Source organism: Eriocheir sinensis, chromosome 37, assembly GCF_024679095.1.
Source record: "Eriocheir sinensis breed Jianghai 21 chromosome 37, ASM2467909v1, whole genome shotgun sequence".
Lineage (NCBI taxonomy): Eukaryota > Metazoa > Arthropoda > Malacostraca > Decapoda > Varunidae > Eriocheir > Eriocheir sinensis.
Genome location: NC_066545.1, coordinates 7,782,115 through 7,806,089, shown reverse-complemented (window position 1 = coordinate 7,806,089; position 23,975 = coordinate 7,782,115). Strand labels below are relative to the sequence as shown.

General features: G+C 39.6%; 3 protein-coding genes across 15 annotated transcripts in view; all 3 read left to right on the top strand.

Moving 5' to 3' along the window:
• LOC127008159 (rho GTPase-activating protein 12-like) overlaps positions 1-1,351 on the top strand; it is a 33,622-nt gene extending 32,271 nt beyond the window's left edge. For all 10 annotated transcript variants that reach the window (XM_050879825.1, XM_050879828.1, XM_050879823.1 and 7 more), the window contains 2 exons: positions 153-258; positions 566-1,351. In XM_050879825.1, the coding sequence (XP_050735782.1) occupies positions 153-258; positions 566-755 (296 nt within the window). In that variant the 3' untranslated portion in view covers positions 756-1,351. The remainder of the gene's footprint in view (positions 1-152; positions 259-565) is intronic.
• A 4,861-nt stretch (positions 1,352-6,212) lies between these two features.
• LOC127008157 (GSK3-beta interaction protein-like) lies at positions 6,213-13,504 on the top strand. 2 transcript variants are annotated; one of them, XM_050879820.1, is made up of 3 exons: positions 6,213-6,337; positions 12,017-12,228; positions 13,323-13,504. In XM_050879820.1, exons 2-3 carry the CDS (start codon positions 12,032-12,034, stop codon positions 13,501-13,503), a joined length of 378 nt encoding a protein of 125 aa, XP_050735777.1. In that variant the 5' UTR covers positions 6,213-6,337; positions 12,017-12,031; the 3' UTR covers position 13,504. The 2 variants fall into 2 exon arrangements, with proteins under 2 accessions (XP_050735777.1, XP_050735776.1); XM_050879819.1 differs by having other exon boundaries at positions 6,224-6,386.
• Positions 13,505-13,828: 324 nt separating this feature from the next.
• On the top strand, positions 13,829-23,939 carry LOC127008156 (RING finger protein 141-like). 3 transcript variants are annotated; one of them, XM_050879817.1, is made up of 6 exons: positions 13,829-13,977; positions 15,339-15,544; positions 16,887-17,058; positions 18,695-18,773; positions 19,128-19,467; positions 21,763-23,939. In XM_050879817.1, exons 2-6 carry the CDS (start codon positions 15,390-15,392, stop codon positions 21,920-21,922), a joined length of 906 nt encoding a protein of 301 aa, XP_050735774.1. In that variant the 5' UTR covers positions 13,829-13,977; positions 15,339-15,389; the 3' UTR covers positions 21,923-23,939. The 3 variants fall into 3 exon arrangements, with proteins under 3 accessions (XP_050735774.1, XP_050735775.1, XP_050735773.1); XM_050879818.1 differs by having other exon boundaries at positions 19,125-19,383; XM_050879816.1 differs by having other exon boundaries at positions 19,125-19,467.
• Positions 23,940-23,975: the final 36 nt, after the last annotated feature.

Sequence of the window (23,975 nt, the reverse complement as noted above, 5' to 3'; positions counted from 1 at the left end):
GGTGCCCGAGCGCACCTGGGGGGATAGCCATGTTGCGAGCGCTTAGCAAGGAAAGGGTTAACAAAGTCACCATCATCAGCACACGAACAAATAAACTACATATGCCCGTCTACCCTACACTGACTCATGGCTTGTGTGCCACTGTTCCCCAGAGTACCGGAAAGCGAACCAACAGGCTGACAAGCTAATGAAGGCTGTCAACAAGCTGCCTACTGAGAACTATGAAACACTGATGATCCTTATGGAGCACCTCCTCAGGTAAATAATTCCGTCCTATCTATCAAAACTAAATTTTAGGCCCCTCAGCTTTTCCATGTCCATCTTTTATGTCATAACATCAAAAAATGAAGTGCTGTTATACTAAATGTTGTTACAAACCTACCCCGAAATGTTAGGTGTGTATTATTTTTGTTACTCTTATCTCTGAGTAACTTTGAATTTAAAATATTTATTTTGAATACCTTTGAAAGGGAGAGGAATGTTAATTACTTTGAAATTTCAAAATATAGTATACTTTCCTTAGATTTATTGAAAGGGAGATAAATAGTAACTTCACAACTTTCAGAGTTAGCAAGCATGAGCCTCAAAATCGCATGAGCCTCTCCAACCTGGCCATTGTGTTTGGCCCTTGTATCATGTGGCCAAGGGAAACTCAGTCCGCCGACATCATGACAAATGTGATGCTCCACAACCGTGTAGTAGAGGGACTACTCGCTGATTTTGACAAGATTTTCACCAAAAAGCTGACAATGTGATATATCAAAAAAAAAAAAAAAAAAAAAAAAAAATCTATCAGACTGAAGAAAATATGCCTGAAGAACTATTGGATTTTTTCCACTATATTTTTCTGTGAATTATAACTTTGGAAAAGACCTCAGAAATGTGTCCATGTATATAACTGAGTAAGTCACAGTGCTTATTTTGGGGTGTGATGTCTTGATCCATGTTTGGGAGGGTGAGACAGCTCATCATATAGGGCAGGTATGGCGAGGAGCAGCCTTGATGCTGGAGGGGAGGAAGGGTTATTCCTGTGCCATTCAATTACCTAAATAATGTGCAGGAAGAGTGTCCCTGGGAGCAATCATCTGCAATAATCCTCTAGCAATTTACTGCTTGAGCTCTGTAGTAAATGCTTAATTGCCATATAAATGAAGATTACTGTCTGAATTTTGTGCTCAATATGCAATTTTTAAATCTTAATCATTAAGAAGTATTTAAATAGTCTGGCTATATGTACATGAAATAATATGTACATTTTGTTCTGCATTCCAGTAGCACTATAATCATGTAAGGTGCTATTTATGTGTTTCCTGTATAGCCAGGTTAAAACGTGATTAAAAGACAATGAAACTGCTGATATTTTATTTAAAGAAACTTGGGCCTGAAATCTGATGTAAATACTACCCTCAGTATTGTGTACTCCTAATATTATCATCTGATATGAATCAAGAAACTGGGCCTTTTATCAGCTATGTACAGTTGTTTTTATGTATGACTTACACAACATAATTATCCATGATTTGTATATTTTGCATGGACATGGAAGTGTTTAGTCAGTACAGTTAGACTCCATTGTTTTGAGTGACAGCGCAGTGTGATATGTGTGGGACAGTCCATCATATGAATATTTAAATTGAGTGTGCTGTAACAAATTGAGAACATATGTATAACATGCAGATTTGTGATCTTTTCCTGAGGATTTGTTCTGTTTTCATAAGTTTTGTGAAAAATGACATATCTGATAAGTATGTTTGTTTATTCATTATAACATTTTCATCAAAAGTTTTATTTTATGGCAGAGTTTCAGTTAACTTTTCAGTCAATTTTTTCAGTTGTTGGTGTATATACTCATTACTCTTATCTTCTCCATCATGCCAATGCCAAACGCCCACATGGGACATGCATCTCTTGTGCTCTTATGACACAGAAGGCTGAGAGTTGGGCATATGAATCTGACCCTCAACTAACTTTTTTCCCTAAAGGTCACATTCCACAACCTACATCCCATTCCTGTTTACAGTCTAGCATGTCCAGACAGGTGTATATGGCTGAGTGTGTGGTTGGATGGAATGTAAATCAAAGGTTTGTGTGTGTGCTCTCATGGGGGTTTCATGAGACTTTGACCCTTAACCTTCCTTGACATCCAAAATGTTATAGCAATGATGACAATCACTGATGAAGTTATCCAATAATATCTTATTTTTTATTGTTTTTATTATTATATTATTGAAAAATTGGTGGAAGCAATTTTATAAAAAAAAGTCCACAGTTAAAAACTAAGTCAATGCAATAAGCAGCAACTGATTTTAGAGGTAATTACTAATGACATTTTTTTTTTCATCTAATGTGCATTGTAATATTTTTATTATTGATTATAAGCCACTGTGAGTGGAGAGAGCCATTTGTATTTCAAAGACAAACTATACAAAAAATACTCATCTCTAAAGTCTACTATAGGAAACATGAATGATTATTGATGAACGTAGATTATATAGACTCATACGAGCAAGGCATACACTTCAAGCAGAGGCCATTCCTTAACTCCATTCTTATTGAGGGCTGTGCCCCCAAAGCCCCCTTCCTAGCCTGGGAGCAATCCCCATGGACCTCATTTTTTTATATCTAACCCAACTGTTTAATGTAACTTAAAGGATAGCAACCCAACTCCTCAAAAAGGCAAGCCAGCCCCACCAGTTCTCAGAACAGTTGCCAAAATTCTACAATATTTTTATGTTTGTCATGGTCATTAAGTTTTCTATCAGGATCTGTGAGTTCCATTGTTCTAGATGCTACAGAGCTATTGTAAAGGACTACCTTAAATAGTTAGAGGTTTATATATTTTTACTTAATTTTGTTTTTATTTTAGTTATGACTTCTCCGGAAGGGTGGAGCACTTGTCCGTGGTGCGGATGTGAATTTAGAGTCCATTTCAGCGAGTCTGTCTAAAACATTGCTGTGGCAACAGTTTCATCATGACTGCCTGCTTCATCATGACTGATCTGCTCTTTTAGGCTATGTGTTGACATGTTTGCAGGCATATTTTCAACCACATAAAACAATGCAATGAAATGCTGGCACAGTTTTTTCATCAACATGTTAATATACATTGATTATTACTGAAAAAATTATGATGTAGCTGTTCACTTCATTCTACCAGGCTAAGAGATGAAAGTAACAAAGATGTTTTTGACAGACGAAACAGAGTAAGTGTAGTGGCTGCTGGCTCATATATATATATATATATATATATATATATATATATATATATATTATATATATATATATATATATATATATATATATATATATATATATATATATATATATATATATATTATATATATATATTTTTTTTCCCCAAGACAGTATACGTAATCCCTTTTGTGTGTGTGTGTGTGTGTGTGTGTTAGGAGTTCTTGTGAATTTGTGATCATCATCTGTCTGTCTGTCTCTACTGTTTGTTGGAGCCCTTGAGAATTTCTGTGATCATGTGTAAGGCTTGGATGATGGTCGAACTCTACTCTGTAAATAAAGATTTGCAATATCAAGTAGTGGGTTGATTACCTGCCCATTTCACTCATTGCTATTGCTGGTTCCAATCTTCTGAGGGTCATAAAATTTATAGTTTAGGGCAGAGGTTCCCAAACTTGACCATACCAAAGACCCCCAGACATGATGAGTCCCAACCGTGGACCCCCAACTAAACAAAATTTATCATTACCATACCGGGATACACAGTACTACTCAGTACAACATAGTACATTTAATATTTACTTATTCCTGCTGAAGTATTGATACCACCAACACTAGGATGATAGAAAATTAGTGATATATTTTTTTTGTTGTATATATATTTTTTTCTGGAGAGTTGAAAAATATTAATTTCTTTCATTGAGTCATGGATCCTCTATGGCCTTCTCCCAGACCCCCAGGGGTCTGCGGACCCCAGTTTGGGAACCTCTGGTTTAGGGGACCCCTAATCCAGGTACTCCTTCATGTATTTTGTAATGCATCACTATGCATGACAAAATGTTACTAAATGCTGATGATTTATTAGATCCACTAGTGAATCATTCAGTATCAAACTGATTCTTGATATTTCAAGTAATAGATATTTGAGATTACAGAAGGGGTCCCAAGTTATTGTTCTTTATTTGCAACTAAAAGAGGCCCTGCTTGGTGGTTTGAGATTCCTGCAAGTGGCTGATACCCGTGTGCTGCATTCATCATCATGAAAAACATTTATCATTTTCATGGGATAGTTATGTTAAAGGTATCCCCCTAAATATTTACAATCTCATTCAACAGAAAATATGTCAATAAAAGCTGTACTTGTCTCACCTCCAGTATTAACCTCTATGGGGTTGGTGCACCAGGATATTGTATAAATCATAGATGTACAGAGTGTTCGCATTGAGGATGACTTAGCAGCAATAGTAGTACAGTAGATTATTAATGGTAAAGTTTGGATATCACTACAGTGGCGCATGGCCTCAGTGCTCATTTCCATTTCATTTGCCCTTTGACTGTGATAGGTGAGAAGCTGAGAGCCCATGTATTACTCCGGGACAGGGCAGGTGTGACATCCGGATTACCATGTTAGCCATCCTCAAGTAAGCTACCCATTTATGGACCCAGGGACCATAGACTTAAAATACTCAGCTCTCCATGGCAACGGTGCCTTTCGATAAGGCGTGTGTTGACTATACAAGACTATAATAATTTTTATAGTCTCCTTGGTTGAGTATACGACCCCATATACGACACCTGCTGGGCTGTGCGCCCATGCGCTACCCAGGCCGGGATTCAAACTCTGCATGGCGGTGCATGCTGCGGACAAGTTGGCGTGCTATAATAACCACTACACCACAAGGGTACTTAATAGTGCACCTCTAGACTCCTTAATAGTATATATAATAGTGATTATTTGTTGAATATGGTAGAATTCCGCTATGTAAAATAAGAAATTTGTAGAAAAATTATATTTTGGCAATATGATAAAAATTACAAATCCTTAGAATCTAAAGACATGATACTGAAATGGCAGCATATTATCAGCATATAATGCAGTAAAACTTTGTTGCCCTAATTTTCAATGGCTAATAAGAACGTGCTGGACGAAATAATGTTTAATTAATTAAAGGCTCTCTAATTTAATTTGCAGACGACACAAAGATTGGTAACTCAGTTCTCACTGACGAAGACAGGCAAAGCCTCCAAGAGGATTTGCACAAAATTTCAGCTTGGTCGGATAAATGGGAGATGCCCTTTAACGTAGACAAGTGCCAGGTCCTTCAAGTTGGAACAAAAATTAAGAAGTTCGATTACGAAATACTCGGCGTTAAACTCACAAGCGTTCAATGCGTTAAGGACCTGAATCGCGTCAAACCTCAAATTCTCACATCAATGCATCGATGCAGCAAATAAAGCGAACAGAATGTTGGGCTTCATTAAAAGAAACTTTTTATTCAAGAATAAAGATGTAATACTTCCGCTCTACAATAGCTTAGTCAGACCCCACTTGGAATATGCGGTACAGTTTTGGTCTCCCCACCATGCAAAGGACATTGCTAAACTAGAAGGTGTTCAGCGTCGAGCAACAAAAATGATCCCTTCCTTGCGCAACAAATCCTACGAAGAAAGGCTTTCTACCCTTAACATGTTCTCTCATGAGAAACGTCGCCTCCGAGGAAAACTGATCGAATGTATTAAAATACTTAATGGTTTCACGAATGTAGACAGAACAAAATTGTTTATGATCGATGACACTTTGCGAACTAGGAACAATGGCACAAAACTCAAATGTAGACAAGTAAATTCATACTGCACCAAATTTTTCTTCACCAACGTTGTAGTGCGAGAATGGAATAAGCTCCCACCATCAGTGGTCCAGTGTAACACGATTGACTCCTTTAAAAACAAGCTCGACCGTCACTTCCTTCAACTTTATATTAACTAGAGTAGAAAAGCAACGTTTTGGAGCCATCTGATTAATGTAAAATCACTTAGGTTTAAGGACAGACCACCTAGTCTGGACCATGGGGTCTGTGTGGTCTGATTTTCTATGTAAATCTATGTAAGCCGAGGGAGCTTCACAGAGGCCGCGGGGACATCAGAATACAAGAGATAATTATGGTTTTAAGTGAAAAAAAGAGCTGATACAGCATTTTATTTTACGTACGAAAATCAATTTGATTTTATAATGACATATATGAAGGAATTACACTACATTACAGCCAATACATGTTCGGCGCACACAGCCCCGAGAGCAGCAGCAGCAGCAGCAGGCCACGGCAGCAGACGAAATCCTGCACTACTTTAGCTTGTCTCTGTGGTGGTACGAGCCTCGACCACACTAGTAGTCACCTGCATTAACCTTAGAGCATGTGAGTAAACTAATGCCGTGAAGGGACACTAGGCAACACCTCCCCGAGTAGGCCAAACAGCGCCACGGGGAAGGCCACACATGTCTCGGGTGTCTCCATGTCCTGACGAGGCTGCGAGGGCGGGTGGCGGCGGGGCGGTAGCAGCGGGGGCAGGAGATGGTGTGCTGGGGGTGGAGAGGCTTTGACAGTGCATGTGTGAGGCTCAGAAGGGATAAAACTCTCCCCCTGTCACTCTGTCTTGGGCCATGACTCACCACCATCACCACCACCACTTATTCCTCTTAGCGCCTACATCTTTTTCTTCTCCTTTTTCTTCTTCTTCTGTGTAAATCATCCTTTTCTTTTGTCATGTATCGCCTCGTAGGTCCTCCTCATGATTCTTCTGCTTATTCACACACTTTGCTATCCTGCCCTGCCCGGCCCTGCCCCCTGCCCTGCCCTTCCCCGACCCTGCCTTGCCCTGCCCTGCCCTTCCCCACCCCTGCCTTGCCCTGCCCTGCCCTACCCTGCTCTGCCCTACCCTGCCCTTCCCCACCCCTGCCTTGCCCTGCCTCTGCCTTGCCCTACCCTACCCTGCCCTACCCTACTCTACTCTACCCTACCCTGCCCTACCCTGCCCTACCCTACCCTACCCTACCCTTACTTGACCGACGTGACATTAAACAAGTTGACACTATTGTTTTAGATTTTGCCAAAGCCTTCGACAAAGTCCCGCACAAAAGACTGACATTAAAATTAAAATACTACGGTATTTCAGGACCTATTCTTCACTGGATCACTGCATTTCTTACTAACCGGACTCAACGTGTTCTTCTTGATGGATCTTCATCTGACACTGTCCCTGTTTCTTCAGGTGTCCCACAAGGCACCGTTCTAGGCCCCCTTCTTTTCCTCCTGTACATTAACGATCTTCCACTGTCAACGCCTAACTCTTCCACTAGACTGTTTGCCGACGATAGTTTACTGTTTAGAGCAGTAAGGACTACTGACGACTGCAGACTACTACAAAACGACTTGGACGCCCTTGAGCGGTGGGAATGCACCTGGCAGATGCACTTCCGACCAGACAAATGTAAATTTTTAAGATTCACCAGAGCGCACAACCCCCTCCATCACACCTACACTCTCCACAATTCAAATTTAGAATCAGTTCATACACACAAGTACCTTGGCATCCATCTCTCAACTAACTTGAAATTCAACACCCACATAGACAATATCAGTGCCACAGCTAACAGAACACTGGGGTTCCTGAGGAGGAATTTACATAACTGCACACCTGACATTAAACACATAGCTTATGACACACTTGTGAGCCCAACACTGGAATACTGCTCCACGGTGTGGGATCCTTACACACACAGAAACATTGATAGGTTAGAACAAATCAACACCAAGGCGGCTAGGTTCATTCCAAACAATTACACTCGAACGCCTGGAATCACAACACGGATCAAACAACAGATAAACATGGACCCTCTTCACATACGCAGACAAGCACACAGACTTACACTTATGTACAAGATCACAAACACTCACATTGACATTAACCCACAAACATGACTACACAAGGGAAACAGTCAACGTACTCGTAACACACACATCCATAAATACCAAACATATCATACTAACACTGACGCATACAAGCACTCATACTTTCCACGCACCATACGTGACTGGAACAGCCTCCCTCAACAGATTTTAGACTGCGATACAATAGACTCATTCAAAAAACAAATACATACTCACTTGTCACCACAACACACCAACACTAACAGTTACACTTGATTCACTTCCCTCCCCTGCACACTCATCTCCCCCGTCCCCCCAACAGCCAACAAATATGCGTGTTATGCACCATACAGGTGCCCTGCGCATTATTATCCAGATCCAGATCCAGATCTACCCTGCCCTGCCCTGCTCTTCCCTGCCCCTGCCTTGCCCTACCCTACCCTACCCTACCCTACCCTACCTTACCCTACCCTGCCCTGCCCTACTCTACTCTACCCTACCCTACCCTACCCTGCCCCATGTTTTATACCTTGAGTCACCACACACACACACACACACACACACACACACACACACACACTCACACACACACACCCTGCTCCTGCCCTGCCCTTCCTTGCCCTGCTGCTGCCCAGCCCCACCCCCTCCCCATTGCTTATTGTCATGGTTTACCACACACCACACACACACACACACACACACACACACACACACACACACACAAGTCGCTCCACCCCCGCCATGCCCCTCGCTGCCTTTGATGTGTCATGGACTAGCTTCCTGGCTCACTGACTGGTCCCCATAATTAACCCCAAAACTGTCCTTACCCTTATTTATATTTTTTTTATATAGTTTATTTGGTTGTTAATATTTTATTTACTTTAGTACTTATACATTAACTAAGGCACTGTATTTCATGATTCATCAATTACTTTATTCTTCCACTTTTTAGGTGATAAAGTTAAATATTGCATACCTGGTACATCTTGTCTTCTCATAATATAGGTATTACATCCAGAAATGCATCATTATATTTGATTACAGCCAACTCATATGAGTGGATAAAACTATTTCAGTAGATTCAAATTTGCTAATCATCACTAAAAACTGTGCCTCTAATTGCTCGTTTCTGAGGGATGAGGCTCTCTAGATGAAGTTTCAATCCAGATCACACCTTAATGAATGTGAAAACTGCATACCGTATATGTTTGCCGAAGACTTTCTATTCATAATGATATATTCTTTCACATCTGAGAATGACACAACTCTGTTGAATCCTGTTACATAAAAGAGTAAGTGCTTATCACTAGGGTGGATCTATAGGGAAACATTGAGCTCTGCAGCTCATAGCTTTCCAGTGCTGGCAGATGGGGAGCAGATAGCATGCTCATAGCCGTAGCACCATCTAATCATCCTGCTTTTCTAATAATATGGCATGAATCTAACCCCCTGTAAACCAGACTATGGAGTTATGCTGTATGTGATAAGATAGGGTTAACCCTTTCAGTACGGTGCGGCGTCACTGTATGGAAATGGTTAAGCCTCTTCTAAACCTCTTAAGGGGAGCGTCTGCCATGTTCTAAGATATTATCAGAGGATCACCATTTTCTCACAGGTGATGTGTACCTTGAGTAGGAACATCATGTACAGTTTTGGTGAAGATTTGTTGAAAAAAAAAAATTTATGAATTTTTTTTCAAAAATTTCAAAATTTTGAAATTGAAAAAAAGCATATTTAGAGTTTAGATAGCTCAAAAATAAAAACACCACTGGAACGGGCATACAAAATAAGTGTATTCCTAGAGATTACTTTTCCATTTTTTTTTTTTTTATTTCTTCAAAGTTTAAACTTAGAAAATTTATATAAAAATTTTGATGATGTTTATCCAGATTCTGATCACTAGCATTTATAGCTAATTTTTTTCTCTTTCCAACGCTATCTTTATGTTTGTGCTAGGTCCATAAATAACTTAGAAATATCAAATAAATGTGACCCTGTTTTGAGAAAACGAAGGAAAACTAAATTTATCGATCGCCCATCGATTCTGCTCTCCGATGACAATGTATTGGTAATGAATGTCAATGTAACTCTAACCCTGTGTAACCACAACATCTTAGTGCAAATTAGCATTGCATTTACAGTTGTTGTGTCCCATATTTTGGCACCTGGTCCCCCCTCCTTGTCGGAGGTATTACTTGGTCGAAGCCAAGGGTATCAGAAGACGCCACCTTCCTCATTGTACCCATGGTGATCAAAGAACTATAGCAACTCGCGAGGAATATAGAAAATAAAGAGTTCAGTGTATTCCACGTGGGGGAGAAGTGGCGTGCCTTTCCTTTCAAGGTTTGTGTGGGCACTGACGCAGCGACGCTCTGCCTGCCTGCCCGACACCACCACCACCACCCACACTCGAAGAGATGCCAAGTGTCGCAATTCATGAAAAAAAATATCCTCTATTGCAAAAATTACGGACATAAAAGCACTGATTCATGTATGCATATTTTGGCGTGTAAAGCGCTCTGTATGGCAACACTACCAGATATTTAAAGGGCCGCCAGACCGCGCGAGGATTTAAATTTTAAAAAAACTAACCTCGCCACGTGACACCCCATTGTATCCCTGGTATGATGAGCCCATAAAGTGAATTTCGAGTAATTAAAAATATTCATCAAAAATACCCCCCCAGACGCTCCCCTTAAGACAAAATGGGAGAGGTTTAGAAGAGGATTAATCTTCTTCCATTTACTCTTAACCCTTTCCATACTGTGACACCGACGTCTGCGTCACCATGTTGAAAGGGTTAACAGAGGAGCTTTGTGAAGTTAGTGACTACTGGAATTAAAGTGTATGGACACATTTAAATTTAGACTTACAAAAACATTTGTGTACTATCCCATAAATGAGTCTGTATGTGTGTGGGGGGATATTTACCTAGTTGTGGTATACAGGGTGTGTGCACAGTGCACAGGTGAGTGTGTGTGTGTATGTGTGTGTGTGTGTATTTACCTAGTTGTGAAATACAGGAAAAGAGTCGTGCTGTCCCGTCTCCATAATGCTTATTATCCAGTTTGGCTTTAAATTCATGAATCGTTTTTGCACACACAGTCTCCTCGTCAAGCCCGTTCCATGTTGTTATGCTTCTGTATGGAAAACTGTATTTCTTGATGTCTATCCTACAGTCGCTCTTCTTCAATTTCTTACCATTGCCTCTTGTCACACTTCTGTTACATAACACTAGGTCTTCCCTGTCCAATTTCTCCAATCCCTCTTGTATCCTGTTCAATGCTATTAGGTCCCCTTTCTATCTTCTTCTTTCCAGTGTTGTTAGTCCCAATTTCTCCAGTCTTTCTTCATAAGTATGTTCTCTCAGAGTTTCCGGTAATTTTGTCGCTGCTCTTTGTATTCTTTCCAACTTTCTAATTTCTTTCTTCAATCTAGGTGACCACACTAATACTGCATATTCCAGTCTTGGGCATATCATTGATGTTATTAGTTTCTAAACCATTTCTTCATCAAATTATGTAAATGTTGCTTTTATGTTTCTAAGAAGATTGTATGTTTCCCCAGTTATCCGGTCTATATGTTTTCCAAAGGATAACTTGTCTGTTATGATCACTCCCTGATCTTTTCTTCAGTTTTTTTCATGATTCTTTCATTACTCGGAGAGTAGTTCCCTGATATGCGTCTACTGCTCTGACCAAACTCCATCACGCTACACTTCTCTGTATTGAATGTCATTTCCCATTTGCGTGACCATTCACTTATTCTATCGAGATCTTGATTCAGGGCTACACAGTCTTCTTCATTAGCCACCCTCCTCATTATTTTAGCATCATCAGCAAACATATTCATATAGCTTGTCACCCCTTCTATCATGTCATTAATATAAATTACAAACATAATCGGAGCCAACACCGATCCTTGGGGGACTCCACTAGTCACTTCCATCCAGCTTGATTTATTATTCCTAATTACTGTTCTCATTTCTCTCTGTCAAAAAGCCCGTAATCCAATCCGATATTGAACCACCGAGACCTCCAACATGATTAAGTTACCATTTGTGTGCGTGTGCGTGTGCGTAACCTGTGTTTTTATGTGTAAGTGTATGTATGTTCCAGCATGACGGGGGGAACATGGAGGGGCAGGAGGAACGGGTGCTGGATGAGCAGGAGTGGCGCGTGGAAGCAGCTGCTGTCATCCAGGATGTGAGGGAGTGTGTGGCTCACATGTCCGTGGCGTCCCTGCCGTCCTCAAACACGGAGATTCACTTCAACCTCACCACCAAGGAGCAGAGACAATACTGCGTGGAGCTCACCGCCTCTGGATTCAGGTGTGTAAGATTTTTTTTGTCATAATAGTTTATAGCTTGTTCTATGTGTGCCATCATTTTTCTGTTATCATTAGTGTAATGGGGAGGCGGTGACCAAATGGTTAGTGTGCGGGTGTGGTGAGCCCGAGGACATAACGTGGACTAGGTTCAAGCCCCCACCGAAACATGCTGACTTTTCAAGTAATCGCCGAATGGTGTAAACTTCCTCACATGCTATCTGGATATTCAATCAACCTTAACTTCAGTGACTTCAGCCAAGAGGAGAACTGGGGGGCAGCATGGGCCAAGCAAAAGTCATACATCAGGGCAGCCACTATAAATATAATTAGCCTGTGCCACCAACAGGCTGGGGCCATCCATAAGGCACCTCAAGAAAGCCTACTGGTGGAAAAAAAAAAAATCACTATTATGCATGTTCATCTAGAGTCTAGACTATCTTGTGTATTTTGTAGTTTTCATTTGCTCTTTTTTTTTTTTTTATCAGTCTCTTCATCATAATAAATTATGTAGTTTGTGTTTATTTTTTTTTAATGATTTAAGTTATTTTTTTATTATTGATCAATCTTCATTTTTTATTGTGTTGTTTTATTTTCCTTAGTTTACTTAATTATTATTTTGTTTATGCATTTGTACTTATTTTAATATTCATTTATTTGTATTTCAAAGGTCCATGGGAACATTGAATTTATCAATGGTCAGCTCCTGCTCATTAGTGGTATGGGCGGATTTATTCCATAATAGTCAAGATATACCATATTTTGCAAGATGTTTAAGACACCAAAATTTTCAGTGAAAAACAGTCACTTTGGTTTTCATGTACTATTTGTTAAAGTTGTTATTAACTCTGAATTACTGTCATTCAGAGGAGGCAAACTTGTTACTAATATTTTTGCTAAGATTTTTCCCCAGGTAACTTCTAGAATTCCTGGATCTGGAGTTTTCTTTTATATAGAAAATAATAAATGCATGCCCCGGTGATGGTGTTCTGTATTGTTTAGAGGTTTTACTCAATGTAAGTGCACATGCTTTGCTTTAAAGGCACTGGGACATTTATCACTTGCACCAACTTATCTCCACACATCTCCACCACACAGAATCGTCAGCAGCAAGTTTGACGACAGCTCAGAGCCCTCAGAAGAGTATTTTGAGACCCCTTATGCTCTGCTGGACAAAATCAGCCCCTTGTATCGAGAAAGCTTCTGTTCAGCGCTGGCAGCAAAACTGGCGGCCCTTCCAGCCAGAATTGACGAGGAAAACCTAGAGGCTACTGAGTGATTGTACAGACCCAGGTGACTCTCCTTGCCTGAGGGTGTAAGGGTGGAGTCACAGCCCTCATTGCCTCTGGACAGAGAGTGGAAGAGAGAGGGAGCCGTGTTGTTCATAATCTTTGTGTTTGTGTGTGTGCATATGTGTATACATTGGTGCCAACTAAAAAGGAAAGTAGTCTTTTAAGATAACCTACTAGTGCCATAGTTATAGATAAACTAACAATTCGTCACAATACACTAATACCACACACTTGGAGGGCAGAACCAGCAAGGCCCAGGGAAACATTGTCCCGAACCCTCATACATAAAAGCCGATAGAAAGACAGCAAGACAGACAGACAGAGACAGAACTCCAAGAAATATGATGGAACACTCACACAAAGAAGCGTGTGTGTACAAAGGGGAGTAAGTTGGCCCCCACTCCCTGCCAGCCGGGGAGGGTCACCGATGAGACACCTGCCACTCATCACACCGTCAACAGGTCAGCACCACTCCACATCTTTGTTGTGTTTACGTACTGTTAACTCGGTGAACATGAATGTTCATCTTTTATTTACTAACATAAATTTGCCAGGGGTAGATGGGGCCAAGTAAAAATGTCCAGACACAAATTCAAAAAGTAAGTACTGTAAAAAAAAAAAAAAAAAAAAATCAAATATTAATTTTTTAAATCAAATTTTTTTTGGGGGGGCAAATATCACATGTATGTCAAAACACCAGTAGACTAGCTGAGTGTATTTTTTATAGTTATGATATATTGCCCCCATAGAAAGTGGAGACTTTCAACTAAATGGTTTGGATCATTAAACTGTGTGGGTCTAAAAGTTAGACGTCACCAGATACTAGTCATGCCATTGTATTTAAAGTAAACGTAACATAAAGCCATATTAAAGACATCCCTAATATTAATTTCTGTCCCTCTACAAATAAGGTATAAATGGTAGTTTTTCTGTATAAGTATTTGCAATTATAAATACCACTTGGCCCCATACTTAACACACTAATATTTGGCATGCATGATGACTCAAAATTTTATTTTTTTTATTTTTTTTTTTTTTTTTTTTTTTTTTTTTTTTAGCAACAACATAGTACTGCATATGATTATCTTTAGTCACAGGTGTCTTCTAGCTTATAGTACTTCCTAATCTCATCATTCATATATTTGAATGTATATATATTATGACTTGATTATCTTAAATGTTTAATAGGTTTCATTACACCAAGTTACAGGCTTACAGCATTTATCATTTACAAGATCCAGTGATTATGATCTAATTGTCTTTGTCATAGGTGATTATGTATTTTTTTCCCTCATTAATGTCCTACTGAATCATTAACCAACATTGTTATGAGTGATTAATGTTTTATGCTTCTGTCACTGATTTCTGTTAAGTCTTTCATTGCAAATATGCCCACTTTCTCATCACTGCTTAAAGATCAAAGTAGAGACAGTACTAATTATTCCCCTACTTTCTCTTCAAAGTGTCAGTTTTGTTGGATTTCCCTCAGTTTATAATGGGCTTGAGCTGTTGCAATACTCAGCTTCTTTATTTATTTATTTATTTATTTATTTATTTTTTTTTTAGTACATAGCTCTATTGCTTCTCATCCTTTAATTCAATAGTCACTCCTTTTTTCATAGTTTTGTTTATCAGTTCCCTTGAAAGTTACAACTAAGTTTCCTTAATGACACCTCTCCATCAACATTTTTCATTTAATTCATTCTTCATTTCATACTAAAATCTTCTGCATAGCTTTGTTTATTGGTTCTTTGTAAACATGTCCTGAGTCTACTTCAACATTCCCTTTAAATTTTCTCATTTATTTTCACTTTGCCACCAGTCCTTACTGTGCCATCAACTGTGGGTGTGCTGGAGAGATCTAGGAAGCACAATGGGTCAGAACAACAGCAGCAACCCCCTGCGGGAGAACCTGGAGTCACTGCACAATCAGATGATGAAGCATGCTGGGGCAGACTACGACATTGCCACCACCACCACTCTCACCTATGACCAGTTCCTTGCCTACATCACACAGCTCAACCAAATGTGAGCCTCAGAAACAAGGTTACTTCCCATAAGACTTACAAATACAGGAAACTTGAATTTGACACACTCCTGATATACAGCTTTCTGTTAATACTAGGCTTTTCTGCTTTCCTTAGTATTTTTACAGTTTATAGCTAGCAGCCACTATGTAAGCAGGAACTCTGGAGGAAGTAAGACTGAAACTCCATTTCACCATGGTACCACTTGGTGTTGCAACAAACAACTTAAAGTTATGTAAATAATCATTAACCCTTGGAGTACGAGTGGCGATATATTTCTCTGGATGGTGTGCACAGGGAAAATTTAGACATTTAAAAGAGGTGGAAATGGTGTCTTTGCAATAATTGTATATTCATCAAGTTTAAAACTTCTCTCCTAATAATAATAAAGAAGTTATGACAGCCGAAAATATTGCGCATTTTCTCGTGGCCGTCACGCTTTGCGTGGAAGCATCCCACACTCTCTCTCTCTCTCTCGCGCACAATGACGCATTTCGCGTCATCAAAGGGTAAAAGGTCCTGGCGCACGATGATGCGAAACGCATTATAAAAGTTTTAAAAAATTATTAAAAATTAAGTTTTTGATGAAAGTGCGTCAAATTTGGAAGCGTTAGTTGTTGGGATAAGTTTATTAATAGTAACATATGGCAACTTTTCTAAGGAACATAGATGAGGAGCTTTGAGCGATTTTTATTTGTTAGCCTACTCTGACAGGAGAGAAAAAAAAACAGTTTTCTCGGTGTAACTCAGGAACTAATAGGCGTATGAGGACTTTGAGGATACCATAAGAATCCTCACTAAATTCCGCTTCGAAGCATATATTCGGCTAAAAAAGTTGGCCCACAAAATTTCGAGCTAGTGAGTGGGGAAGAGTTGGTACTTCGGATTTATTGTACAATACTCTATAGGGAGACCTGAAACAAGTTTGTATTGTTTATATATATATATATAATATATATATATATATATATATATATATATATATATATATATATATATATATATATATATATATATATATATATATATATATATATTTTTTTTTTTTTTTTCCTCTATTTTTATATGCACATGCTCTAGTACAATTCTTTATGAAGCCATTGATACCAAATTTATTGGGGTACGATATATCTGTGAGGGTAAAATACGTCCGGGAATGTAGAGTATCGCGTAGGCAAAAAAATGCCGGTCGGGCCTGAGAAATGTATGATGAGTGGAACAGAAACGTATTGGAAACTTACAGTGCACGAGAGGGTTAATTTTCTTTTTTCATCTTCATATTAACATATCTGGTAAAAAAAAAAAATTATAACTACAGTTTCCCTTCCTCTCTTTTCCCAAAGATGCCGTGAGTACAAAGACAGTGAGGGCCACATGCTGGTCTTTGCTGTTAAAAAAGGCACTGACTCCACAGTCTTCTGGAAAGCCACAGTCCGCATTGCTTGTGTCAAGCTCAACACTGCCAACAACAAAGTCCAGTCATACCGCCTCCTCAACATACGCCAGTTCCTCCAGGTACTCATAGATTGATGCTTCAAGTCCCATTATTTTAATTAACCTTTTCCATCAATAGATTCTCTGCTTTATTATATGTTGTATTTCAATTTTTTAGGGAAGTAGCTCCTCCACTACACAGATCATCTTGAATTACCGTATTTTATGGCTTACAAGACACACTTTTTTTCCTAAAAAATACCATGAAAAATACTAGTGCGTCTTTCAAGACGAATGTTGTATTGGGGCAGCAACGTCCAGGCTCAAGTGAGCTTGGACGGTCACTATTGGCTCGACCGATAGGGACGTGGATTTGTATGTTGTCATTACATTATGAGGTTAACTTAAGTAACTATTTAATTCAGCCTTTTATATGATATAACCTCAGTACTTGTTACAAGGATTTCCAATACCATAAACCTTCCTGGAGCCAAGCCACAAGCCCAAACGTGACCCAAACGTCTGTTGTTTATTGTGCGGCTGGTAGTGGAGGGAACCATTCCGCTCTTGATCTTGATGGTACAGGTGGCTTATTTCCATAGACCAGCAAGCCTTTGGATCTGCCGTGAAGTGTTGTCTCCTCTGCACTTTTATGGAAATAAAACCACCCTTGGACAATGAAAGATGTATAGTATATTTACTAACCACCAACTAGTATGTCATCGCCATACGGACAAAATCGGACGAGTGATGAATGTAAACAAACCAATAGCCTACATGCCGCCATGTTTATGTCGGGGATCCACTGTTTCAGTGTGTGTGTATTTACCAACGGTAGTTGAGATTGCCTAGTTGTACATTTGTGGTGAGTGCTCCAGCAAACTTGTGGTGAGTGCTGAGACAATAGATAGTTTTAAGAAAAGGTTACATAAATTCATGGATATGGTGAAGATGTTCTTGTGTGAGAATGATTTAATTTTTTTTTTTTTTTTCTCAAAATTTTTCTCCAATATTAGGGTGCGTCTTCCAAGATGCAGTGTCTTGTAAGCCGTAAAATACGGTACAGGTAACTCTGGTTACGCGAGTATTGTGTCCTTGAAGAGGTCGCGTAAATCAAAAACAATGTAAATCAAACAAGAGGTAGGATTCTATCGAAAAATAAATATTCACTTCATTCAGTGGAGAGAGAGAGAGAGAGAGAGAGAGAGAGAGAGAGAGAGAGAGAGAATATCCATATCACTGAGATATCCACTCAAGCACTCAGTCTCAGCCTCACTCGTATGAGGAAGAAATGAGAGACACCCATGAGCGACTGGCTAGTATTGGTACCGGTACCGAGCAGTCTGGTACCGGTACCAGTACCTGCCCACCCCTATTGTTGAGTAGTGTGGCAGCGTGGGTACTGTAATGTTGTTCAAGTGGCGCTCGGGAAGAACTGAGCTCAGCTGTGTGGCCGCGGCGCCGTGTGAGTCCAGTTGCGTGAGACATCTGGTGGCCACTCCATAAAATATCGTGTATAAGTGAAAAAACGTGTAAATTAAATATTTATTTGGATTTTGGACCCCGCGTTATTTCAAAAACGCGTAAACCAAACTCGCGTAAATCGAGAGTTACCTGTACTCAATTAGTTTGTTACCCTTTTGTTTCCGTTGCACTTTCAGCAATAAGTTGCAGAAGGGGTAAAGCTTATAATGCTGTTAATCCCTCTTCCCCTCAGGTGTTCCGGCGGGTGACCTATGAATGCACTGGGGGTACCTTGGGAAGCATGGAAGGGGTGATAGGAGCTGAGTCAACAGGTGAGAGTCACATCACTGTGGTCCCCTTCTGATCTTAAAAATTTATTGTTCTGGAATTTATGGAAAGGATCAAATAGTTTTTTCTGTTAAGCCTACTTCCCCTTAGGGAGTTCCAAGGAGTGGTCATCCGTGAAGAAAGATTTTTCCTGTATTTAAAAACTTGCATCCCCCAAAGACTTTAATCTTGAAGTAGATGCCTGTGAGAGAAAAGTCACTTGGTATCCCATCCATACACATCATTATTTCTCTGAATCTTCACATTATTATTCAGACTAGAGTTTTTTTTTTTTTTTTTTTTTTTTTTTCCAGAAATCTTGCTAATTCCATAATTTTCATTGGTCATATCTTCAGAAGATGGCAGCTCAGTGGCACAAGGGCCTGCAGTGCCAATACCTCCCACTGTGGCTGCCTCAATGGTCCTGGGGGGCATGCAGGAAGTGGGTCAGGCCACACCCACTCCTTTCCCCACCAGTCAGGAGCAGACGGAGAGCCCTGGGGCAGTTGGGGGCTGGGATGTCAATCTGAGCGAGTGCATGATTTGTCTGGAACGCAAGCCGGATGTGATCCTTCCATGCGCTCATGCCTACTGCCTCCCCTGCATTGAGCAATGGTGGGAATATGCTAGACCTACCTCACAAGAATGTGCCTCCTCTTCCTCTTCCTCCTCCTCCACCACCAGTCTTGTGTACCCAGTGTAAGCTGCAGAATGTTGTTGTGTGATGCTTCCACTGCCTTATCTGCATGACCACCCAGCCAGCTTAGGTATGCATGATGGCCCTCCTCCACTATGCACCTGCTTGAGTTTCAAAAGCTTCCTCCATGTAGAAAACAGACGCCAAGAAATGAGCTTTTCATTGCTGGGAATAAGAGTTGGCACATAGATTACAATGTTGCATAAGGATGAAGTGCATCACAATATTATCCCATTTGTTTCACTCATGCATTTTATGAAGAAGTAATTTGTATCTTATGTCACTTATATATCTAGATATATATCACTCCCACTAATTGGCTTGGTCTTTAGCCCCTTCTATCCCACAGTGCTGTCAGGACATGCAGGCTTATCCCAGGCTGCCACACACACCAAATTCGAACTGTTAGTGTAGGATTGAATTTTTATTAAAAGAAGAGCATTTTGTCTTGGGATGTTCTCCCAGGAATTCAGGACATGCATAACATGTCCTGGGATATTGTTTCAGTTATGCAGGATGGGGGGAAAAGGGTTAAAGGTCTTTCTTGTGAGAAAAATCTTTAGTGTGAAGCCGTAATGAGTCCAGTGTTTATGTTTACTAGATCAGCTCAAGAGGGACAGTGTAACATGTTTATTGATACATATAGCTGTTAGCTCAGTCAGTGCCTTGAGAATACATTAACGTTAATGTATGCCCGTAAACTTATTCACACATTATTTTTTTCTTGACAACCATCACTGGTCACATTAGTTTATTTATAGGCTAGCCTAGTCCTAACGCTTCTGTATGGTTGGGAAAGGCATTCTGCAGCCAAGCATGAAACTGGGAGTTTCATTGTGCTTAGCTTGCTAATTGCATTGTTTTTAAAATATGCTACAATAGTAAAGCTTATACTGGAAATTACAGTAGTTCCCTGATCTCCAAGATTTCAGACTATCCGGACATATTTCTTAAAAATCAAAATTCTAATATACCAATATTTTCTAGAGACACCATAATTAAGAGATTGTCAACTGGTTAACTTGCTCAGCAGCAGTATTATTTTCTTTGCTGTGCCTGGCCACGAGTGTTGGCCCTCAGTGTTTGTACTTTTTTTTCCCGACTAAGCAGATGCTTATTCATTCAGTGGAAGACTTTCTGAACTTTGTAGACTTCTAACATAGCTCCCTTTGTCTCTCCTCAGGAGAGTTCTAGTCCTACGTGACAGGGCCCTATATTGGTCCTGATTTTCAGCATCTGGCTGCACAACTCTTCTTGATATTCTCCAGTGTCTCCCCCAAGGCAAAACTACTTAACCTTGGCACTTTCAATGCACTCCTGCAGCATGGAGAGTTTCACGTTTCAAGGTATTCCACAGGTGAAGAGTCCTCAAGGGTGCAGAGCATATCAAACTGATTTGAGGTTATCAAACTCCGGAATAGTATGTCACTAGGAGGCCGAGCTTCATGCTTCTTTAATATCCTGTAAGGTGCCGTTCATCAGCCCAATACTTGAACTTCAACACATGATTGTGTATCAAGCAACTTGGAGGCTTGGTAGCAACCATGTAATAACAACTGAAGTAGCGTGTTTCCAGGTATATCCTTAAAATTACCAAAGTGCTTATAGTTCTAAGAGAAGCTAACACCCAACAGTTCAAACCCAGTAAACTAATAAATAAAAATACTTGACATAACCTGTCGTAGAAAAATGGTGCATGCATTTTTTTTTTCCAACTCGGTAACAAACAATCAGCAGTATGTATTTGTATATACAACCTAAGTCTTTCCCTTTTATGTTTCATTCTTTGTATATTCTCTAATTTTAGAGAATTCCAATTAGCATGGTGGTTGTAAGCTCAGAAAATTACAAATTATATTAATGTAATAGAGCATCATTTCTCAGCATTGCATTCTTTCCTTTGCAGTTTCAAGCTGTTCCTCTTCTTAGAGTTGTCAAGTTGTCAAGAAATTCATGGTTTTCATTATTTTACTTAAAATAATAAGAGTGTAATAGATAAAATTTAGTGTGGGTCCACGTGCCTGTAGTCACTACTAGGAAATTATGTAAACATGAATGAACCTTTAAAGATAATTGATAATAGTCAAGTAAAATACCATGCACAGAATCATAACTTGGCTACACAAAAGTTGAGTAAAGCCCCAAAGCAAAAATGCCCATCTTCTATTGTTTCCTCCTCTCTCCTACAGGCCATGCAGATATCCTAGAATTCTTTAATATTAGTAGTATCTAATTCAGCCCTGGACTATATTTTCATAGTGATAAAGAGGAGTGTGTTTGTATTCTCTCTCCCACAGGTCAGTGGTGGAGAAGACTTGTCCCATGTGCCGTGAGTCCCTGGAAAGCACTGATGACACTTGGGTGCTCTCAGAGGCCCCGGACTCAGACCAGGTCAATGAGGAAATACGCAAGACTCTCATCAGCCTGGCAGGCACGCAGGGTGAGGCCCCTACATAAGAGGCCTGAATTACAAAGGTGCAGTGCTTGATGGCAGATGACGTCCCCAGTCTGCTGCAGCCCCACCTATGAATTGCTGATGTGGCAGCAGCATGGAAATGTGAGGTTTCCAATGAAATATCTGATCCATTAAGGTAATGTTCATAAGATTCATGATACCTGTGGATATACTAGTGTCAAAGAGGTTCAGGCTCCCTAACATGTGGCTAGTGTGGGGAAGGGGAGATGGCAGTTGGTGTTATCTTTCTAACCTATTACAACAACCTCACCTTATATCATAATCATGATCCACACCTTGAATTCATGCTGGTCTTTTGATTCCCATTCTGGATTAAGACTTCCTTTTTCTCTTATCTAATTCTTGGTTCCCCTATTTGTAGCTGACAATAAGAGATTTCTAGACACTTTTATCTCTCATCACCTTAATGGTCCAGTCTAGCTTATTTCTACATGTACTCTCCATAGAAAGAATATTTTACACTGTAATGGGTTTCAAAATGTTGGCTGTAGTAAACCTTTTTTTTATTGATCATCTTTTGATTATATGATGCATATTGCAAATTATCCATCATTTATTTTACATGTGATGTTAAACTAAGTAACAGATCATTTTGCAACCCATAAGACTTGGAGATAAAGTTTTTGCTCCATCTAAATAGAATAAATTCGTGATAAAGACCAGCAGCTTCCTGCAGACGCTCAGAAGTTCACTTGACATTGCTATGAAATTTCTCTACTGTGAAACATGACTTCCACATGAAAGACAGTTTACTTTAGCTTATTTTTACTTATAGGACACTCAGCATGTGGCATTATATTCAATATGCATATCTAGTGGTATATAGCTTTTTATTGATACTAAATGTGGATGAAGGAGAGCAAACCAAAGGAGTAGAAGTAGTGTTTACTGCCAGCTGACAGTGACTCTGCCAACAAGCAGCTTTGACAGCGCAGAATGATATTGCCTTGTCATGAGGTTCAACTTTCTGTGTAACAATATCATGTCAAATAGGTCAGTGATAAAAATTTGTTACTTTGTAGTGGTAATGCTTTCCAGTGCATATTTGTGTTACTGGGCATTAAGTATGTTTATAAATGAGTAGTGTTTACTGCCAGCTGACAGTGACTCTGCCAACAAGCAGCTTTGACAGCACAGAATGATATTGCCTTGTCATGAGGTTCAACTTTCTGTGTAACAATATCATGTCAAATAGGTCAGTGATAAAAATTTGTTACTTTGTAGTGGTAATGCTTTCCAGTGCATATTTGTGTTACTGGGCATTAAGTATGTTTATAAATGAGTATTCTTTTTCTAAAAATTATATTTACATAATCTGAACCTCCATATTGGCCTGTCAGTATGTATGTACTGCTCAGTAATTTCTCTCTGAATTACCATTTTAAGTCTCAGAAAGCATCGATGTTACTATACCACTGTGCCAGTGGTTATATCCTTATTCTTAAGTCTTAGCTATTGCTGATGGCATGCTGAAAACTCGTGTTGGTGATGGCCAGGAGGGCGTGTGCCAAAGCCGCCTGATCCTAGCGAGTGGTTGACTTGACCCACTGCCAAGAGTCATGAACTATACCTAAATCTCACTTGATTTACTACAAGTTGATTAAATATTGTGTGCATCAAATTGGAAAGTATTTACCTGAAGTATCATGTTCTGATACTAGTTTTAAGATATGAAGTGATAAGAGGACGTGATGGGAACACTTGTGAGCAGGGAGGTGTTGTTTCAGTCAGTGTTGGTCTTTCCTGGGCAAGGGAAGTGTATACAGATTATCTTGAATTTGTTATTAACTTTAGTAAATTTATATATTTGCTATAGACTTTTCCAGTTTATACGTAGTCAAAGCCAGAGGGCCAAAAGAGAGCATGTGTGCCCCTTGCTCCGTGACATAGGTGTACATTGTTTAGACTAGAGAGGTCAGCATTGTGCAAGTTAGTCATGCAGACCTCAGGAATATATGAAGATATAGTTATTGGCATTAAAACCTGAAGGATATACAATGGATTATTACTGACAACCTTCCTCCAAATTGGCAA